The 21,331-nt window shown below is 53.6% G+C and overlaps 1 protein-coding gene across 1 annotated transcript in view; it reads right to left on the bottom strand.

The window, feature by feature from the left end:
- The window catches only part of KCNQ3 (potassium voltage-gated channel subfamily Q member 3), a gene marked incomplete at both ends in the record, with an annotated part of 156,346 nt that extends 136,282 nt beyond the window's left edge, over positions 1-20,064 (bottom strand). The window contains one exon of the mRNA XM_079796662.1: positions 19,679-20,064. Coding sequence (XP_079652788.1) covers positions 19,679-20,064 — 386 coding nt within the window. The remainder of the gene's footprint in view (positions 1-19,678) is intronic.
- Between the last annotated feature and the right edge of the window lie 1,267 nt (positions 20,065-21,331).

Genomic DNA, 21,331 nt, shown 5'->3' with positions numbered 1-21,331 from the left:
GACATCTAGAGCCTGAGGCAGAAATTGAAGAAACATGGCAAAAACCCAAGACGTAATGAAACTGCCATCTGTCAAAATATTGGGGGTTGTTTTCAAGTCCAGAGTTTAAATCAATCAGCGATTTATCTGAATACATTCAAGTCGAACACTCGGACCGGGGTGGACAGCATGTTCAGTTTCCACATTCTCACGTGATTCCAACAATGACGTGACCAGCCTCCTGACTGGTCTCCATCCCAGACCAGACACTATAATGACCTCGCGCCCACAACCCGGGCATGTGCCTTGACCAGGAATGGAACCATGATCTCCTGGTTCATAGGTCAATGCTCAACCACTGAGTCATGCTGGCCAGGCTATAAGCAATATGAATTGTGTCCTGTTAACCTGATTGTTCTGTTCTGATTAGAGAAAGCACATTCTGACCTGGCTGAGAGTTGTAGGCCCCGGACACGGGAGTTAACCTCAGAATGCGGTCCATTCTCCTTTTCTGAGAACTACCCATCATCTTGGGAAGTTTAACAACCTTGTTGCCGAAACAATGGAGTCCCAGAGGCGCCCGCCCTTTGCAACCCCCCAGCCCGCAAGCCTGTAACCCATAACCATCATACCTTTCCTGCTTCCCCATGCCTGCACTTTCTACTTCCCCCACTAATCTTCGTCCTTCTACTCAATGTAAGCAGCTGGCTTACGGGGAAGGGCAGAGCAGACTTTTGTGGGTGACCTGCTGCTCTCCCGTGTTGCCGGCGTTATTGGAATAAATGCTCACACGCGATTCAAACCCATCTCTGCTTAATTGGCTCAAATAGTGACAGGCAGCCCGGACCCGTCCGTTGTCCTGTTTCAGTTTCAGTTCACTGCTGGCTTTGCCGGTGCCTATCTCAGAGCCTGGCACATAGTAGGTCTAACTATATTTGCAGAATGAACAAGAAGACCAGGCTCTCTAACCTCTAACATCAAACTACTTGAACGCAGGCTTCAATCATGATGGGCTAGATTTTCTGTCCATTCATCCCACAACAAACCACCGGGCAAGCCTGCTCCGTCCCTTGGCCTGGGGAGCCACGCATGCTCCCAACGGGGCCAGTGACTCACCAAGTGGCCCTGTGAAGCCAGAGCATCCTCCGTTCCCAAGTAACTACCCAGGACAGGAAGGCCAGTCCCCTTGCTGAATGCATCTCACCCTTTAAACATAGCTGTCCTGCTTCCTATTCTGTTCAGAATCAGGCAGCCTGGAGTTTTAAGGGGCCATGCTCTTCTTTCCTCTAGATTTAGAGGAAAAACACATTTGAGGTATTTTTAACTGAGAGCGCCCAGCCCCCACCCCGCCCCCACCTTCTCCGGAATCTGTGCTCCAATGTGGCATCTCGGCCCCAGACAGGTTCTGCCTTGGGAGGCAGAAGACGCTGAGGCCCTGAATCTCATCCTGGGCTCAAACCATAAACCCTCCTCTCTGGAGCTAATCCTCCCGGAGAGGAGTGACAAATGCGCGATTTAGCCCTATTTCCAAGGAAATTAGAATTACAAATAGGAGCCATCACTGAGGCCTTTGGAGAATAAGCAATGCTTTGGAGATAAAGGTGGGGAGGGGGCGGGAGCAGGCTGGGTAGGTTTTGTAGAAATCCTCCCCACAGTGAAAACTGCCCACCCCCAGCCCACCAATCAGAGCCAGTGGCCCCAGCTATTCACCCAGCTGTGTTCACTGCTAAAGGCACCACGAACCAGGTAGGTAAGCAGTCACTTCCAGGGAAAGTACAGAAAATTGCTTCTTTCATTGGGCAGATTCTAGAGCTAAGGACATTTAATTGAAACACAGCATTAATGAGAATCAAAGGGACTTGGAAAGGGGCCGGGACAGAGATGTCTACATGTCAGAGATGGGGGAGAGCCTGGGCTGTGGAGGAAGCGCGTGGTCCAAACGCCATCACCTTTGCCCCCGTGACCGCCCCCACTCCTTCCCCAGGGCCCTGCACCCAGGCTCCCGCCCCATGGGGTACCCATCTCAAACCACAGACAGCCCCTGGGGAACATGGTTTCGTTTCATTTTATGGTGTTTTCTCCATTTTGCAGACGGGCGTGAGATACAGGGAAGCAGGAGAATTTATACGGGTTGTTGCAGGAGTGCCGGGTCTGTTCCCATTAGGACCCCCGTGCAGTCTTCCGGCCCCTATGAGACTCTTTTCCCCACTTATTTGTTTTATTTCCTTAACGTCTACTTTGAAAGCTACGGTAGCCAGGCACTAGTCCCAGCTCTTTATACACACTAAGTAATTTAATCCTCATAGCAAGGGGATTTGTGTCCCTTTTCTTAAGATCAGAAATCAGAGAGGCACAGAGAGATTAAGTAAACTGCCCCAAGTGGCACAGCTGGTAAGTTCCGGGGCTGGGATTCGAACCCAGGTGTTCTGGCTCTAGAATCCACCCTCTGATTAAAACACGGAGATGATACTATGGCTCCGTCAATCCCAGCTTCCAGGGAGCGGGGTGTGAGAGCTGAGAAAGTGAGGGCAGAGCACTGAGCCAGTGTTTCTCATTGGGGTTAGCCCAGGCCCCTTCTGGTGCTTTCACTTCATCTCCTGTGTATTCCATCCTGAGCCACCACAACCCACTCCTAGCATCGAGCTGTTTCCACACCAGGAATTCTGAGTATGTCTTTTTTTTTTTTTAAGAGAGGGAGAGAGAGATAGAAACATCAATGATGAGAGAGAAGCATAGATTGGCTGCCTACTGCATGCCCCCCACTGGAGATCGAGCCCACAACTCGGGCATGTGCCTTGACCTCCTGGCTCATAGGTGGATGCTCAACCACTAAGCCACACCGGCCGGGCTGTGTCTTTGTGCTATGATGAGGGCACGTGCCCTGTCCCGGGTGGAGAGTGTCCACACAGAACACAACAGTATCATGAATATCATTCCAGATCGTTAGGAATAGATTCGTAATGAAAAGACGGCACTGTGCACAGGCTGAGAGCAAGAACTCTGCAGACCAAGGGTCTGGGATTGAACTTGGACGAGTCATGTCATGTTTCTGTGCCTCGGGGTCCTTACTTGTAAAATAAAGAAATAAAATAGTAAGACCTGCATCGTAGAGCTGTATTAATGGAGAGAGTTAAAAATCAGTAAGGCTCTAAAGAAAGCTACAGGCAACAAGGTATTGGATAAATGCGAGATATTATTGTTAGTACAACTATTGTGGGTGAAACACAGCTGACAACAGGGCATCCCTCTGTCAACCTTCATGCCCGGTCAAGCAAAGCTTTAACTGTAGCCAGTGAGATTAGTGCCCAATTAATGCCCAATTTTGGAAGGGCTGTGCGAAAGAGCTTCGCACACTGCATCAGGCCATACATTAGCGTGACCTCGGAGCACCCTGACTGGAAAGGGACAGAGCTAGAGATCCAGGTCTCCTCTGTCGGTAGTAAGCTGTGTGTCCTTAGGCAAACCCCTGGCCCTCTCTGGGCTTAGGTTCTTCATTCCAGAGCCCTTTTCCAGCTCCACAATTCTACGGTTCTGAGGCACCATGAAAGCCACGCCTCCACATGTCAGCAGAAATTCCCAGGGAACGTGTAATTACTGGCACATCACCAACCTGTAGTTAACGCCAGGTGATTCCCGAGGATTTACTGCAACTGTGGAAGCTATTTCGTAAGGGAAGCGATGTATATTCGATATTGACAGTGCAAGAGGCCAGTTCTCTCTCTCTCAGCCCATAAATTACCCCGGGCGTCGGGAGGACAAAAACCACCAATGGCTTGTTACAAGTGGGCTCCCTCCCAAACAGAAATCAGGATTTATAGAAAGCTATAAAAAAATGTAGGAGATGAATTGAGAGCCAGAGTCATATGTGTGCTGTGTAGGAGAGTGTGTGTATATGTGTGTATGTGTCTGTGCACACGCATGGCCTCAGGAAATCAGATATAATAGACAGAAATGTCCAGTGCATCTAATTACATTGACTGTGACTTTCTGTCCAATCCCATTCAAACATGTCTGGAGCCACCCTAGGATCAGGTACCTGCTGGGGTTAACCAGGGGAGTCCCATGGGCCCTGGCCCTGACCACGCTTATGTACGTGACCCTCCCTCTCTCCTGTGTGACACTGAGTCCCTGGTGGAATCCTTCTGATGCTCTGTTCTCTCCTCCACAAAACGAGAACCCCAAAAGTCCATGCCGTGGGATGTTCTGAAAGCTTCATAAGGTGATGTATGCAAGAAAAAAGTTTTAAAAACTAGTGACCACATGGCTATAAATAACTCTAATATAAGGCAGAATGAGCAGTAAAGGTCCATAATAACGATACCCAAAGCCCTGGCTGGGTAGCTCAGTTGGTTAGAGCATCATCCCGATGCACCAAGGTTGTGGGTTCAATCCCCAGTCAGGGCACATACAAGAATCAACCAATGAATGCATCAATAAGTAGAACAACAAATCTCCCTCTCTTTCTCTGTTTCCCCATCTCTAAAATCAATCAATAAAGAAAATACCCGAAGGGGGGTGGGAATGCTAAAAGTTTCTGGGAAAGAGATGTGGACAAGAAATGGTAGGACAACAGAAAAGAATGGAGAGAAAATGGGGGAGGAGGTGCCTCTGAATGAGGCAGGTGTGAGAGGGAAGAAAGGAGAGAGGCTGTCGGAGAACCACGGAATCACTGAGGCTGGAGGTACAGGGGAAGCAGGGTGGTGGAGAAGAGAGAAGATGTTAAAGGAACATAAACCATAAGGAGCAGAAACAGAACAGGAAATCAATAAAAATGCCTGGCGTTGATTCATCTGGAGATTCGGTGGCGTGGAGAGGACCTGCAGGAGGCCTGGGGACAGAGAGAAAGACGGGCACGGCATGGTGGGGGGAGAGAAAGAGGGGGAGCTCGAGATGGCAAGACTGGCAGGGCGTGGGATGCCACAGACGGGCAGGGCTGCGGCTTCTCCTTTTAAACCTACGGGCACAATGTGGGGCTCGAATCGTATGCATATCCCTCTGGCAGAAATAAAAATAACTGAAAACCTTTTGAAGGGATGGAAGCTAACCCAGAGGACGTGCGACTGGCTGGACACGCTCTCAGCCACTTACAAGTAAATGCTGTCTCTGTCATCCCCACAACCCCGAAGGGTAATCGGATCTCTGAGTTCCCACGTACCTGCCCCACTCGGTGCAGAAGTCCTGATGACTAGAGGAGTTAACCCAGGGGCAGCCCGTGGGAAAGTGCCTGGTGACACATAAATGCTCAATACATGTCAGTTGCTATTGTCAAAGATTTTCAAAAGCACTCCTCCCATTTTGGGGGAAATGACTCTGTTCCCTATTTGCAGCAGCTGTCTCTCTCTCTCTCTCTCTCTCTCTCTCTCTCTCTCTCTCTCTCTATCCTCACCCCTAGGGACACAGGTTGGGATGGGGCACCCAGCTGTGGGCACCTGAGCCCCTAACTTGAGAACCAAAGAAGCAAAGTCAGTCCCTCTCCGGGGACAGAGGACATAAGCCAAAGGGAACAGAGATACACGGAAATCAGAGGGAGTTTCCCGGGCTCAGACGCTGTGGGTGACCATAGTCCTCACCACATGGGGAGAGTCTGCAGAGAGAAAGATGACAGCTCAAGTCCAGGCGGGCCTCCAGCCCCTGGGGCCAGGGGTTCTTGGCCCCAAGGAAAGCCCACTCCTCCATCGGGCCTGCTCTCGATCTCCCTCGGGGCCCAGAACCAAGCTCCCTGGCATCCTCGGCTGGTCCGGCGCGGCTGCCTCCACTGGCCTCCAAGGGCATCAAGAGTCTCCAGGAGCTTCCAAGAGCAGGTTGCTGAGCCCTGGGCCTCCTGATGTGGAAGGAGAAATATTTTTGAAGAGAGAGGAAGAGTGTGCATCCAGGGGATCTGCCTGTGCAATGCTGTTTTATAGCTAAAAAGAGACTCAGCAAAGCCACCTCTGGTCACAGCTAGCTCACGAATCTTCGCATTTCCATCTTTCCAACCCACGGTCTGTGCCATTTGGATTCCGTGGTCTAAAAATATCTCCCAAACTTCCAAGCGTGCTGGCATACGCTGGGGGACTCAAATTTTTAATCCATCTGCAAATGTTTCTACACAGCTCTTTCCCCCCTCAGATTCTATGTTGTGCTGAGTCACTTTCAACATTCGGTTTGACATTTATTGGGAGCAGGAAGGAAGTCCTCCCGAACACACATGTCAAGCCTGGCCCTGAGGCTCCTGGAGGCTGCAGAGAGGGTGTGGGAGAAAAAGGGCCTCGCTGGTGGGAGAGGGACGTGTGTTGCCGCTGGTACAACGGAGAAACCCAGGGCTTTGGGGCTGGCTAGTCCTGGCTGCATTGGGCTATGTGACCTTGAACAAGACAATGGCCCTCTCTGAGCATGATCCTTCAGCTACAACATGGGGATAACGCGATGCAGCTGAGCAGAGCTGAGCAGAGATTTGATGAGTTAGAGAACTATGTGAGCCTCGTGGCCCAAGGCTGGAGCTCAACAAGTCGCCCCATTCTGAACTGCAGCCAACAGCTCACCATCACACGTACCCCTGCACCCTATCCCTTCTCCACCCAGCGGCAAAGCCATCCTTACAAAACACGCATCTGATCGTGCCACTCCCTTCTGGGAAACCACACCACCCCCAGGAGAAGACACCTCTCCTGGCTCCCTCCCCAGTCCTTAGAGAGAAATGGGGGTTTGATGTGGGAAGCAGAAGATCAATGGTCAACACCAGTTCCCACCGGTCAGCCAAGGGTGGGGCTGGAATCACAGAAGGCCAAAGCCTGCGCAGGCCTTCAGGTTCTTCAAGTAGGAAAATTAAGGACCCACATGGGCGGGGGATTCACCCAAGTTCACACCTGGGCCATTGTCCAGGGTCCAGACACCCACCCTGATGCTCTTCCAGGAAAATGTCTTCATGATTCAATCCATGTCATGTTCAGAAGGTCTGGCCACAGGCTTCAGGATAGGAGATGTGAATTCTAAAGACCACCGGGCTCAGAGGGGCCGACTTTGCACCGTCTCCCTTGAGCAAAGACCCAAGGAGCAGGTGACAGGCTGTGAGTTGGAGAGGAAGAAGGAGCTGGCGGGATCTTTCTCCTTTAAGAGCAGCTACCCCCACCCCCACCCAACCTATCCTCCACACCTAATCACCTTTCTCTTCTCTCTGCCCCTTCATGGGTGAGGAACAGGGAAGGGGTGAGAAGAGGAAAAGCAGCGTCGCAAAGGGGTGTAAAGGATGGAAGGAAGGGTTGACTTAGAGAGTTCTTTCCAGAGAGGGAAGGAATTCAACCTTCTGGAAACAGCCTGTGTAATGCCCTTTGAGGGGGGCCTTTCTGAAGAACTTCTCATCTGTCAAGATCAGGCTCAAGACTCAATCTTTGGGGAGACTTCCATGATTCCCCCCCGCCCCCCCCCCCCCATAAAAGTGGAATCCCACAATATTTTCCCTTCTGTGCCTGGCTTATTTCACTTGGCATAATGCACCCAAGGTTGATGCATGTTGTAGCGTGTGTCAGATGCCCTTCCTTTTGAAGGCTGTATACTATTCCATCCCCGTGCAGTTTCTCGCCACCACTGACACCTCCCAGCAAAGATGAGTCAACTGCCTTCCTTCCAAGACAGTCATCCCCTTGCAGTCAAGCCCGACTAGTGCCAAGTTCTCATCAGCAGGTGCTCCTGCTGTTCTTCTACCCCTTGCTCCTTGCATGCTCCCCCGAAATCACAGAAAGGCAGTCCCCACCCACAGCATGGGACTCGGGCTATCTGGAAGTGAGGCTCACAGGCCTCCTCACTTCCTCCTTCCAACTCCATCTATCGAACAAGACAGCAGTTTCGGGTTGTCCTCTGGGGGTCCTGCTCACCCTCCTCTAGACAGTCTGGGCCCCTCGGCCAGTCAACAAACACACACTGTGGGCAGACCCCAAGCTGGGAGTGGGGACCCGTGCACCTGACATGGCCCTTGCCCACCCGGGGCTCACAATTTAGTGCAGAGAAACAAACAAATAAGCAAGCACGGAACTTAGAGCTCAGGTCACGACAGCTCTGACAGGGTGCTGTGAAGGATATAAGAACGGTGAAGACTAACTTGAAAGTGGTTGATCACCGAGGCCCCAAGAGAAACTAAAAAAGCCATTTTATACACATCAGGGGCAGTCTGCCAGGCAGAGAAAATGGTAAGAGTCGAGGCCCTTCCCGCGGGCGCGGTGTGCCCTGAGCAGGCTGCGGTGAGCTGGGACTGGGACTGCCTGGTGGAGGTGTTGGGGGCCAGGGTCAATCCCACTGGGCCTGAGTCTCGGCAAGGAGAGAGGGGTTTGTGCCACAGTTAACAGGCAGCCGCTGAGGGCTTGGAGCTGTGTACATGATCAAATTCACCCCAAAAAAGGACAACCCTGCCTTCCGGGTGGAGAATGGATGGAGGTGAGCAAGAGTGGAAGCTGGAGGAGATACTGCAGGGGATGAGGGCAGAGATGCTGGGCTGCCCAGAACCAGTAGATGGGGCTCCTTGAGGCCAGAGACCACGAAATATTGATCTTTGTATCCCCAGCTCTTCTCGCAACACAGCCTGGGGCTCAACCTGAGAGGCCCCTTGGAGGCTGACGGAGCGCCCCCCGAGCCCTGGCTGAGGCCGACCAGCTCCTTCCTGGTCCCCTTTCAACCCAAACTCCCTACCTTCCAGAAAGCTGCACTGCAACAAATCAATTCCCATCAAACTGTCTATTGTCATCTCCGAGTGCAGACAACCACCGGCTTAAAACCTGGACCCGAGTCCACACATCAGGCTGGCTCAGTTCTGCTACCGGGCTGGGGTGGTTGTGAGAAAACGGCAGCGGCTCTGCCCGGGCCACCAGGGCACAGACCCCCACACGGCCGCCAAGTCCCCGCGGAAGTCGGCGCGCTCAGCGCTCCAGCAGCAGCTTTCGGTGCCCGAGTTCAGATCTGGGTTTTGTTTGGAACTGGGCTTGGATGCTGCAAGGCCAAGGGGATTAGTCAGTGTGTGTTGAACACGGACTCCGTGCCCAGCATCATGCCTGGCACTGTCGATGAAAAGAAAACATATCACGCACGGCTCCTGCCTGTGACGCAGCCACGATCTGGTCGGGATACTCACGGGGAGCCTGCCAAGGCAGAGCCTCCTGCAGGCTGAATCGGGGCGCCAGGCCGGCTGGAGCGCAGGGAGAAGGGCCCAGGAACAGACTGGGAGGGGAAGCATGGCTTGGACTCAGGCCCATCCAGGTCTCCATGCAGCTCTGTGCCCCTGGGCAAGTCACCCAACCTCTCTGAGCCTCCATGGCCTCATGTCTACACTTGAGGTGGGTACTATGACTATCCCCATTTTATAGATGGGAAAACTGAGATCCAGAGTCGTGGAGCTGGCTGTAGGTCACACAACTGGGATTCAGACACCTGCAGGCTGCCTAACAGTCCCTGCTCCAACACGCCTTTCTCATCCGAAACAAGCCATCTTTTCATCCACAAAGCACCCCCCATCCAGCCGAAGGGCGCGGGCTCCTGGAACAGCGGGCTCCACACCCAGAGGGTCTGTGTGTTGGTGAGATCCCAGGAACGCGTGCCCTGCTCTGCCGCTTCCGGCGTCAGCATTTTGCAGCGCTATTTTTTTCCAGATGGAGCACAAGGTCCCCAGCTTCATTTGTCTCATGCAGTGACACTAATTAACGTTCCAAACACTGGGGCTTAGGAATGGAGGGTGTGTCTGTGTGTGTGCTGCGTGTGGCTTGTGTTTAGGTAAGGCCCGCCTTTTGAAAGGATGCCTGTGGGTATTTGACCTGAGCCACACGTTCAGCTCAAGAGCCAGTTAGGCTAACCCTGCCAGTTTCCCCCAGCCCCCAGCCCCCAGCCCCCACACCTGTGTCTGTACTTCACGCATCGCCGCCGCGGGGAACCTGAGGCAGACACATCAGGTGGCTCTCAGGCCAGGCTACGGCCATCCCGTCAGAGCCTTTGGAAAGGCCTGGGAGTCATCTGGTTTACCACACCTCACTGGCTCTTGTGGCTTCCTGTAGGCGGGCCCCAGGATGCCGAAAATCCTGCAGAATGTGTAACGTTCCTGCCCAATGAGGAACGGTGACATCCCCAATGCAAATAGCTTCTTCACGGAGAAACCCTATGAAGTATCCAACTTCCTGATTTTTCGGGGAAGAAAGAAAGGACAGAGACATGGGGGTTTCTTGTTCAAGGCTGCACAGCAATTCCGTAGTTTAAAAAGGTCTGACCCCTCCAACTACATTTCCTATTTCATCTTCTCACCACCCAGCTACCCCCACCCCCACCCAAAGAGCCTCCAGCTTCAGCCACTGAGAGTGATTCCACCTGACTCACCTGCTGCATTTCTCACTTCCAAGGCCTTGCCAAAGCTACTCCTTCTGCCTTTAGCCCTAACCCAGACCCTGACACCACTATAGCCTTCTGTGTCCAAGTCAAAGGCTGCCTCCTACAGGAAGCCCGCCATGATCCGATCTCAGAACAACTGTCGGTTGGTTCAGAGGTAGGTCTGTCTGTACTTGGGCCTAGGTCTATGTGCCAATCTGCCTTGGCATGAGAGTCATTGGTTACCATTGTCATCAATAGCATGGGGCCGCTGCTGTACAGCCATTATGCCACCCTGCAGTCACAGTGGTCGGAGGGGCAGGTCATATGACCCTATCTCACCGATGAAGAATTTGAGGCTCAGGAAGGTTAAGCAACTTACCGGAGGTCACACAGGTCAGGAAACAGGGATTTGCTGCCATGTCTGATGGCAGAGCCCACATCATGACTGCGAGGCCACCTGCCTCCCTGTGTGGTCACGGCATGTCTGCCGCCTGTCTGGACGGCGGGGTATTTGAAGACAGGAGCCCTGTCTAACCCATCCTTCCGCACTTACTTCACGGTGAACCCCCCATACATGACGTCAAAGAGCCCAAGACAAGAGCCCCGCTACCCTGCCTCCTGGTCCAGCGCCCGTGTTCCATCAGGACTCCTCCAGTCCAATGATCTTGCTCCAGGTGCCCAGTGAGTGAGGAGCGGGCCACACGGTGGGAAGTCTCCCAAGGTCACCTGTATCCACCCCCACCTCCAACCACCCACTACCCTTCACTGCAGTAGCGTCCCTCACGTAGTAGAGAGCACCCAGACATTTCTTTCCGGCTCAGCAGGCTGCCAGGACATCGCAAAGGGCAAGGCCCATCAGGGAGCCCAGGGCTTCCCGACCGGGTCTCATATCCTCCACCACTTTGGGCGGGAAAGGCAGCGAGCACACAGCTCAGCCCTCTGTGCGAGGGCCAGGCCTGGCAGCCGTTCTTTCTCCTTTACTAGAACAGCAGACGCGATGGGTATCTACCCAGAAATCACTGCTCCATCTTTCTCCTTCACTAGAACTCCGTTCTGTCTGGCTGGTGTGCCCAGTGACCACGAGGCTCTGGACTACAGAGAGTGAAGATTTGCACTCAGGGCAGGAACAGCCTGAAGCAAGTCTCCAGCCTCGTTAAATAGCTCAGGGTCCTCCCAGCTCTGGGTTTTACGATCCCGTGTTCCCTTCCATGGAGTCCAGCCCTGCTCCGTTTGAGCAGGAATAAAGCAGACTTTCGAGTTCTCGGTGACACAGCCATGGTCACGGTGGTAAATTACAAAATGAAGGAAGAATGAATGGTCTTTGACCCTGAAATCTACTTCTTCCGATGGGCATCTTCCCTGGCTCACTTCAACGGTGTTGGCAACTCTACCTGAGCCCTCAGTAGACCCGTAGACACAGTAAGTCCTCACTCAACGTCATCAACAGGCTGTCGGTGAAACAGCATATAATGAAACCAGTTTTACCACGGGCTAATTGATACGACAAGAGCTAAGTTCCAAGGGCATCTCCCCAACATTATAAGGAAAGGATGCCACCCGAGGATCTGCGGTAGGTATGTTAGAGTGAGCATCACCCACTATGCAATTACCCATTTACCCACTCGACCGGGAGCCCCTCAAGGGCAGGGACTGACTTAGCCACCACTGGACCCCCTATTCCTAGCCCAAGGCCCGGCATCAGCTAGGCCTAGAATCCATGTCTGCCAAATGATCACATCTGAGTTTGAGCCACAGATGTTTGGAGGCATATATAGTAAACCTAAAAAAAAAAAGAAAATTGAAAAAATAAGATATTCCTGTGAGATTTCTTCCCAGCCAAATAAGGTGTTAAAATCATGGCACAGCCCAGCTAGCATAGCTCGGTGGTTGAGCGTCGACCTATGAACCAGGAGATCACAGTTCGATTCCCAGTCAGGGCACATGCCCCGGTTGTGGACTCGATCCCCAGTGTGGGGAGTACAGGAGGCAGCCAATCAATGATTCCCTCCCATCACTGATGTTTCTATCTCTCCTCTCCCTTCTTCTTTGAAATCAATAAAAATATATTTTTAAAAATTTATGACACAAAAGAGGAATTTGAGAAGAAATCTCAACGTTCCCCTTTTATGTTCCAGAATCCTGAAGGTGAATGTGAATTACTTCTCCAGGAAACCGGAAGCCAGGCAAAGGGCGAAGGCAGGGCCCCACACCTCACAACCGAGATCCGGCCGTCTTCTCAACCAAATTTGTGAGAGCAGCTGGGACGTCCATTGGAGTGTTGTCTTGAAAATGCTAATGTATCTCACGTTATAAATTAGTACGATGCTTCATCTTTGAAAAGCATCAGAAAGCCAGTCCGGATGAGTGTTGGCAGAACGGAAGTCCTCCGTGCTCACGTCAAAGAACTCTCCTGTGCTATTTGGTGAGAATGACTAATACGTGAACACACCGCAACCTCAGTAAGAACACAGCGCCTTCCCCACAGGATAACGCAGGCAGTGGCCAAGTTTCAGGGTTACTTTTAAGAACGCTCCCATCCTGGCACCCAAAAGAGCTCAAAAGGACGAGCTATCATAAGATGCCAGGCAGCAAACCGACCTATTGACAAAGACTTTTAATTTGGATTTTTTTTCCTAAATGACTATCCTAAAGGAAAAAAATTAGTGAGGGGAGAAAATACCACCGAATTACCATGAGCCTTGGGCCAGGAGACTCCCTTTACTTAAGAACCACCAAGAAAGCACAGAAACACTGGTGAACCTCAAGTCACCACACCCCCTCAGGAGAACCTTCTAGAGCCCAACGTGGCCCAGGGAAATGACTCCATACACGTCAGTGACTACTGTTAATGAAAATAAATCAGGTTTCCACAAATGGAACTGATGGTGGTGCTGCCCCACAGGTGACATTATAAACAACCCAAATGGCTGCAGACACTTGTTATCACTATTATGAAGGTTGTGAATGTCTCGACTCAGTGTTGAGCTCGATAGAGATCAGAGATTAGTTTACAGGACTCTTGATGGAGTGGATAGGGGTAGGGAATGGAGAAAAGGGGATCTGGCCCTAGCTGGTTTGGCTCAGTGGATAGAGCATCGGCCTGTGGACTGAAGGGTCCCGGGTTTGATTCTGGTCAAGGGCACAATTTCGGGTTGTGGGTTTGATTCCCAGTAGGGGGCATGCAGGAGACAGCTATTCTCTCTCATCATTGATGTTTCTATCTCTATCCCCCTCTCCCTTCCTCTCTGAAATCAATAAAAATATATTTTTTTAAAAGAGAGAGAGAAAATGGGATCTGGGCACTGGGAACTTCAGCAGGAGAAACCCTCCTTGGCAAGAGGCTAACTGGAGCTTGTGTACGGATGCCCGGTGAGCCCACACCTGGCTTCAGTCCTTTTTTTTCTGGTCATTGGACCCAGATCCTAAGTGGGGCACCCCTGCATTCACTTGCTGCAGGTGAGGGCGCCCCATTGGCACAGAGCCGCTGGAGCACCACAGGGGAGGCTGGCCTGGCCGAATGGACCAGCCTGGGATGAAGAGCAGGTGCATTTGCATCCTCCCTTTGACCCTACGGCCCTGGGCCTCGGTTTCCTCCCCTCCGGCGTTCTTTCCGGCTCCGATGGCCTCTGGGTTTTGTAATCCACCCAGTGACTGGATCCATCAAAACCCCATCAAATGCCGTTAAGTAACTATCTGCTGATAAGTCTGATTCGACTTGCTGATTCCTGAGGCCTGAGGTTTCATTGTTTGGACTGACATTGCTCGGTGTAGAAGCCGCTGTAACCAGTGTATGTGGGAGAGATAAAGCCACGCTGGGATTTTATGAGGGGCAGGGCGGGGAGATGAACTGAGCGATAGTGTGAGAGATTTTCCACAGGCACAGAGGCCGCAGCTGGATGAACACATTCCCCATTCCCCCGCTCTGTATTTTCAAGTCGTGGGGTATAATATGTCATCCTGTCCCCCTCAAAAGACGGCCACAAGGTAGAGCTGGACTTAAGCTGCTACAACAAGGTGACAGAGAATCGAGGGGTCAACGCCAAAGGAGCTCTGTGCACAGCTGCCTGCCCGCAGATACAACACTGGCTCAGGAGAGCCAGACTTGGTGTGATTTGTAAGAAGGCACCCGCTGTGACAGCCGTTGTTGCTAATACATACAGAGCAGGCACCCTGGTGATGTTGCCCAAAGGGGGGATATAATAAATTATGAAAACATGTAAAAACCTTGGTTATTATTGTTAAGTTGGTATTCTTTATATGCCCCAACTCAACTCTGACACTCTGACAGGGTCCAGAGGACGTTGTGTCTCTTGAAGGATGGAAAGGAGGGGAGGAAACAGATCTGAGCCCTGAGGGCTGCAGCCAGGACAGCAGCCCAGGGGAGGGAGCCACGCAGAGCCTGCGACGTCACACTCCGTGGGCCAAGTGCCTGAGCCTTTACTCTCCTTCATTCGTAAACCACACGCAAAAGCCATCTTGGTCCTGAGTTCTAACCCCATTTGTTTTCTCGGGAACACATTCCAAGCAACCTCCTCTAGCTCTTCTGTGGCAACAGTGTAGATGGGATCTGATTCGCATCGTGACACCTGCGAACCCAGAGGTGGCCTGAACCTTGGTGCTGACATCGGTCTTGCCATCTCCAAATCCTTCTCCTGACGCGATTCAGGAGGCTTCCCAGTGCCCTCGCCTGTCTGCTCGTCTCAGCTCCTCGTCGCATTCTGTCTTGCATTTGCTGGACTATGTCAATTCCGTTGTTTCAAGTCTCTCTCCACAGGGGAAGCGTTGTGGCTCAGGGCCTGGCACAAGGCTTGCCCTTAACTCGGCATGTGTGGCCTTGAAATGAATGCACGTTCCTCCTGTGTGTTTGTCTTACCTGGACAAAGCCCAAGGTACCCGAGACAGGGACTATACAGAATCCATGAACCTAAGCAAGTGTGTTCATTGTGCATATATACCACATCTTCTGTACCCGATCGTTTATCGGGCAGCAAACAACACTGCAATGAACATAGAGGTGCATATATCTTTTTGAATTACTGCTTTGGATTTCTTCAGGTAACTACTCAGAAGTGAGTAGCTGGGTCATATGGTAGATCTATTTTCATTTTTTTGAGGAACCTCCATACTGCTCTTCACAGGACTGCACCAATTTACATTCCCATCAACAGCATATGGACCAACAGGTTCCCTTTTCTCCACACCATCGCCAATACTTGTCATTTGTTGGTTTACTGATGATAGCCCTTCTGACAGGGCAAGTTACATAAATGTCTAACCACTATTGCATACCTGAAACTAATACAATACTGTATGCCAACTGTAACTTAAGAATTTTTTAAAGTATATAAAGAGAGGAAGTGCGTTCAGCTCAACCAGTCCTGCTTTCCATAGTGGCTGCACCAATCTACAACCGCACCAGCACTGCACTGGGTTCCCTTCTCTCTCCATCTTTGCCAACACTTCACTTCTGTCTCTTCGACAGCCATCCTAACAGGTGTGAGGTGGGACCTCACTATGATTTTAACTTGCATTGCCCTGATGATTAGTGAGGGGGAGTACCTCTTCAGGTACCTGTGGACCATTTGTATATCTTCGTGGAAAAATATCTATTTGGGTCCTTTGCCCTTTGGTTTCATCCGATTATTTGCTTTCTTGCTATTGAGCTGTCTGAATTCCCTATGTATTTTGGATAGTAACCCCTCGTCAAACCTATGGTTGTAGCAAAATGAAAAGGCAGCCAGTGGGTAGTCTTTGTGATTGCTTCCCCCTTGGTCTGTGGACACACCCAGCAGGCCATGGAGAGGTGGGCAGGGCAGGGGTGCCTGTGCAATGCCAATCCAGCAGCAATGCCGAACAGGCCAGGAAGGGGAGTCCCGAGACAATGCCGGGCAGTACAGTGGTCAGTGCGCATGGCTAAGGAGACGGAGACCCCTATTGGAAATCAGCTAATGAACACTGAGTGGCTGATGCCGGGCCAATTCCATTCATACACACCATTGTCTTTAGGTCTAAAAACCACCCTGTGTTAGGACAGCATTATCCTCCCCAACAACAGGTCATCCCCAACTGGACTCCTGCAAAGCACAGACTGAAGGCCAAGGCCAGATGGGAACTCCAAGCCCAGCACCTTGTCCACAGCACCAGAACCCCTTTCAGCCGTAAGACTAACAAAGCAGAGAACAGACCAGCCTTACTGGGCTCGGGGCATGGTCTCCCTCCTTTTTCCCTCCCCAGAGTCCATTGTAAGACCTCTGAGAACCATTCTTATCAGCAAAATCCTACATGCTGACCTTGGCTACCTAGTATTGTTGTTGTTGTTGTTGTTATAATAGGAACGCTGTGCAGAATGGAGTCTTAGCAAACCTGAGAGGGTTCTTGCACTCATCCATCCAGGAAAGGCTTGCTGAGTAACCACCAGGGGCCCGCAGCCTGCTGGGACTGAGGATGCTAAGGAACCCACAGCCCCTGCTCCCAAGCAGCTCTCAGTTCAATGGGGAGACGAGCAGGCAGATGGATCCAATGCACCAAGCAAAATCCTAGGACTGGGGATGCTGCCGAAAGGGGGCCATTCCAGCTCAATCTGGAGGGTGGGGAAAAGCTGCTCCCAGAGGAGGTGCCCCCACAGCTGGGCCAAGTGAGCAGCCAGGAGCAAGGGGGGAGGGACATTTAAGGCAAAGGGGTGGGGTCTTGGGCGTCACATTTGCTGTATTCTACCTTTAGAACAGAGGGGAGAAAAATCGCATCGCATGGGTCTGGTTCATTTAAAAACAAACAAACAAAACAAACCATGCACTAGACTGTGAGCCCAGGATCAGCCCAATTTCCTGCCCCCCTCACACCATTAGCCACAGCTCAGAGCAGGATAATGGATGGTTCGAAGCATCCAGGGATGGTTTCAGTGTCTTGCAAAATCCTGAATCATCAATGAAAGGTTCAATTTTGTTCAACTGACTGGACTTCCTCCTAAGCTGGAGGAGGATGTGCAAGTCACCCACTCACTACTTAACCTGCGACATCCGCTCAGCCCAGCCCCACACGGCTTTCCTGCACCATCCGAACTAAGCTGAACCCACATTCCCACCCCCAAGCCCATCCCACATTCCCTCATTCTGAGCAGCCCCTGTTTTCATTTCAAAGTCCATTTCTAGCCATTTGCCGACTGGGAGCTGGGAAGGGGAGGCAGAGGCATTACAGGGAGGTAGGAACCGTGTTACCAATGGGGCACCCAGTGAAAATACTAAGCGTTCTGTCATTGTCGCAGAGGGTCCGAACAGGGGTCCGGGCTCAGAAACAGACCTGACCCACTGCATTCAGACGTGAGCTCAGGAGCCATTAGCTGTGGGATCTTGGACACGTGGTTTTCTCCCTGGAAGGTTTCATCTTCTCATCTACAAAATGTAGGTAATTCCCACCTCACAGGCCCATGGTGATCGTTTAAAAGTACCTGGCCGCATCGCTAGGTATCCAGCTCCTCCCTCTCCCACAGTCTTATGTTTTCCTGGAACCTTCTGGGAAACTGAGGCTACAGGTGTTGGCATTCTCATACCTGCTTCTGGGTGGTGGATAATTCTAGAGAAGGATTATCGAGACTCTGGCCATCACAGGCCTCAGCTACCCTTTCCCCAGACTGGGCAAGGCAGGCCTGGGGTGTGGCTGGAAAAGGTGGAAGAAAAAAGACGAAGCCCACAAGCTCCAGGGGGACGACCGCTCCCCCCACCCCACCCCCCCACCCCGGTTTGTAAGTCATCCAATAAGTACTGAACCCCATGTACGTGCAAAAGAACATGTGAGTCTGTGTATGTTTGTGTGCACTCGAATAACTTGTGCCTTTTTATTATCACATATTCCAGTATTAACTGCAGTTCAATTTCACTAAATCCAGTGTTAGAGACAGCGAGATGAATGCATTTTTAATCCCTTTGTACCACCTGAAGAAAGCAAATGGAAAAGCAATGAACTGCTAACCCTTCTCTCCACTACTTACACCTGCAAATATATGAGGACGCCAAAGGCTAGGCCACCCTAAACCCATGCCCCTGGCTGGATGCCCCCTCCCTCCTGCTGGTACCTCAGTTTCCAGGGAGGCCACCTCTCTAGGCTTCAGGAACCTCTCTAAAGAAACCTGTTGCCAACTCAGAGGTTCTGTGCCAACAACCCCACCTGGTGGCCAAATCTGGGAAAGCATTCCAACCCAGGAAGATTGGCAGGTAGTGTAACTCCAAGGCTTTCTGAACTCCCTTGGGGCCCCATCAATCATGGAGGAGGACAGAGAGGAATATCCAAAGCTAAACGCTTATAAGGGGTCAAGGTCATGACCAGTTCTCCACCCACTAAGGTACAGCCTCGTAAGAAGCAGCCGTCAGGATGACTAAGCCACAGACAGGAGGCAAGGGGAGGCAAGGGGTGATGTGCCCTGCCAGCCCGCAGGTGTGAGCCTACAGCCCTGATCTCCCCTCCTGGGGAGGAGCCACCTCTCCATCCCCTCCCTCTCCCCAAACACAGGAAGATGTTCTATCCAGAGTGTGGGGTGCACACACATTTACCTCCTGACTGCAGGGGGACTTTTCCTGGGGGAAGGGCGCCCAGGGGCACACCTCCAGCCCAGGCCCCTCCACACACACCTCCACCGTGTTCCTGCCCAGCCATAGCAGGAGAACGGGCAGCAGTGGAGGCAGAGGGGAGCTCAGGACCAAGTCAGGAGATGTTCCAGCCAAAATAAGCCTCCGGGCACTCCCCCTCCGGCACTGGTAAGCCCCAGCCTCTCAGTCTAGGCATGGAGCCTGAGACACACACACTCTCTCTCATTAACCTCCCTAAAAAGAACTCAAAGACATGCGCTTTGACCAGCCCAAGTCCCCAATTACAGCAACGCCAGGACCTTTTCTAGACCAGGATGCAGCCCTCAGAAAGGGAGCACAAGGAAGCAACCCACACACACACACCACTGTGGGCAACTCCCATCCCAACTCCAGGATGCATCCTCCAAACTCAGTAGCGATCCCCAGAGAAGGGACCCGCCCCAAGCAACACAGCGGACAAGGGAGGAGCCGCTTTATCCTGCTCAACCTCCACATTCACTGGAAAAATCACATCATTCTTTCCAGCTTGGCTACCAGCCTCCGGAGAAGGTGTCCTCAATGCGCAAACACGCCGATCCAACCTCCAAATGGTCCGAGGGACCACGCTTGGACCTTTTTTAAGCCTTGGGGTCCGACACCCAGCGAGCGGTTAATGGACACAGACCAAACCGGCAGAGACGCGCGCACTGGGGGCAGGCTGGTCTCCAATGCCATGCAAAGCCCCGGAGTCCTCATCTCAGGCCTCCACCCCGAACCCCAACCTGCGCCGCCGCCCAGAGGCGCCCCGAATGCCAGGTACTCACACGAGCGCGTGGTAGAGCAGCGCCCAGCCCCGCGGTCTCTCCAGGGCGTCGTAGATCAAAGTTTGGATGCGCCGGTACTTGGCGTTGTTCCTCTTCACAGGGCGGCTCAGGGGGGTCTTGGCCAGGAGCCCGATGCCCTGCGGGGTCCTCCGAGGCCCCTCGTCACGGCCGCCGCCCTCCAGCAGCAGGGTCCCATCTTTGTCCGTTCCGGCCCCGAGCGCCAAGGTGACTTGCTCCACCTCGCTGGGCGCCAGCCCCACTTTCCGCTCCTCATCGCCGGCTGCCGCTGCGTCCCCTCCCGCCGGGTTAGCGGCCCCGCCGCCTCCGCCGCCCCCGCCGCCGCCTCCGCCGGCCGCCCCAGCCGCCCTGCGCGCCTTGAGCCCCATCTGCCTCGCCCCCGCCGGCCGCTTCGCCTCCTCCGCTGCTGCTACAGGAAGAAGGGGCGCTCGGGGTGCGTGGACGAGGCGGCGGCGGCGGCTGCAAGCCCGGGAACTCCAATGCCATGATCCGCGCGCCCCTCCCCACCCACCGCCCCAAAAGCAGGCAAAGGCGGGCCCCCCGGAGGTCAGGGGAGGCCGGGCAGGGTGAAAGGGGGTCACATCCCGCGCGGGTCAGCCGCGGGACCCCGGGGGGCGCAGGCGGGAGGGCTGCGGGGAGAGGGCGAGGGCGTGCGAGGCTGCCGCGGAGGCGCTAGGGCGCGCGGCGGCGGGAGCCTGGCACCCGCGCTCCCGGGCGGCGGCGGCGGCGGCACCCGGGCCGGCGAGCCCGAGACAGCATCGCAGTTTATTTACAAGCCGGTGCCAACCGCCCTCCCGCCCGCCCGCCACACGCGCCGCCGCCGCCTCCTCCCTCCTCCGCGCTCCCACCGCCCCCTTCCTGCTGCTCCAGCCTCAGCCCGCACCAGCTGCCGGAGAGCGAGGAGCGCCGCGGGCCGAGCGCAACCCGCCTCCAGCACGCCTCGCGGGGTGGGGCCGCATCGTCCCGCCCCGTCGGCGCCCCGCCCTCCCCGCAGCCCCCACCCCTGCGCGCCCCACGGCCCGGAGCGCCTGGGCATCCGCTCAGGCCACCGCGCCGCGGGACTGTCCGCGCTCCCGTGGGCGCTGGGCTTTCCCCGGGCAGAGCGGAGGTGGGGGGCAAAGGGGAGGTAGCCGGGAGTGGGGTCTCCCTCTGCTTCTCCTGGCCACCGCAGCTTTACGTTTTCTGTCACCTCCGCTTCGTAAGTAAAATACAAGTTGCTGTGTTGGACCAGGCCCAGAGCACCGCGAAGCCCCCGCTCCTTGGTAGTGACTTGCTCCCAGTTCCCTTGGGTTCGTGGTTCACGGTTCGGTGGACGGCGGGCGCTCGCCTCCCTAGGCCCTGGGCCAGCCCGGCCTCCGCCAGCCTGGGCGAACCAAGGGCTGGGGACTCGGGCAGAGCACGGAATCCGAATCCTGGCTTCTCGCTTAGCTCCTAACTCGTGCTCCTGGCCCTCCTTCCCTGTCTTGCCCGAGTTTCTGTTCTCATTCATAGAATCAATGACTAAACCCTCAGGAGCGAGCTTCTACCCAGCGGGCAATGTTCCCTGACCAGGTCCTGGGAGGTTCCTGCGCTCACACCGTGTGTATCCAGTGAAAGGTGGAAGCAGAATCAGAAAAACAAATAGAAGCCCTATGA

Source organism: Cnephaeus nilssonii, assembly GCF_951640355.1.
Source record: "Cnephaeus nilssonii genome assembly, chromosome: 18".
Lineage (NCBI taxonomy): Eukaryota > Metazoa > Chordata > Mammalia > Chiroptera > Vespertilionidae > Cnephaeus > Cnephaeus nilssonii.
This window is presented reverse-complemented; position numbering and strand designations above follow the sequence as displayed.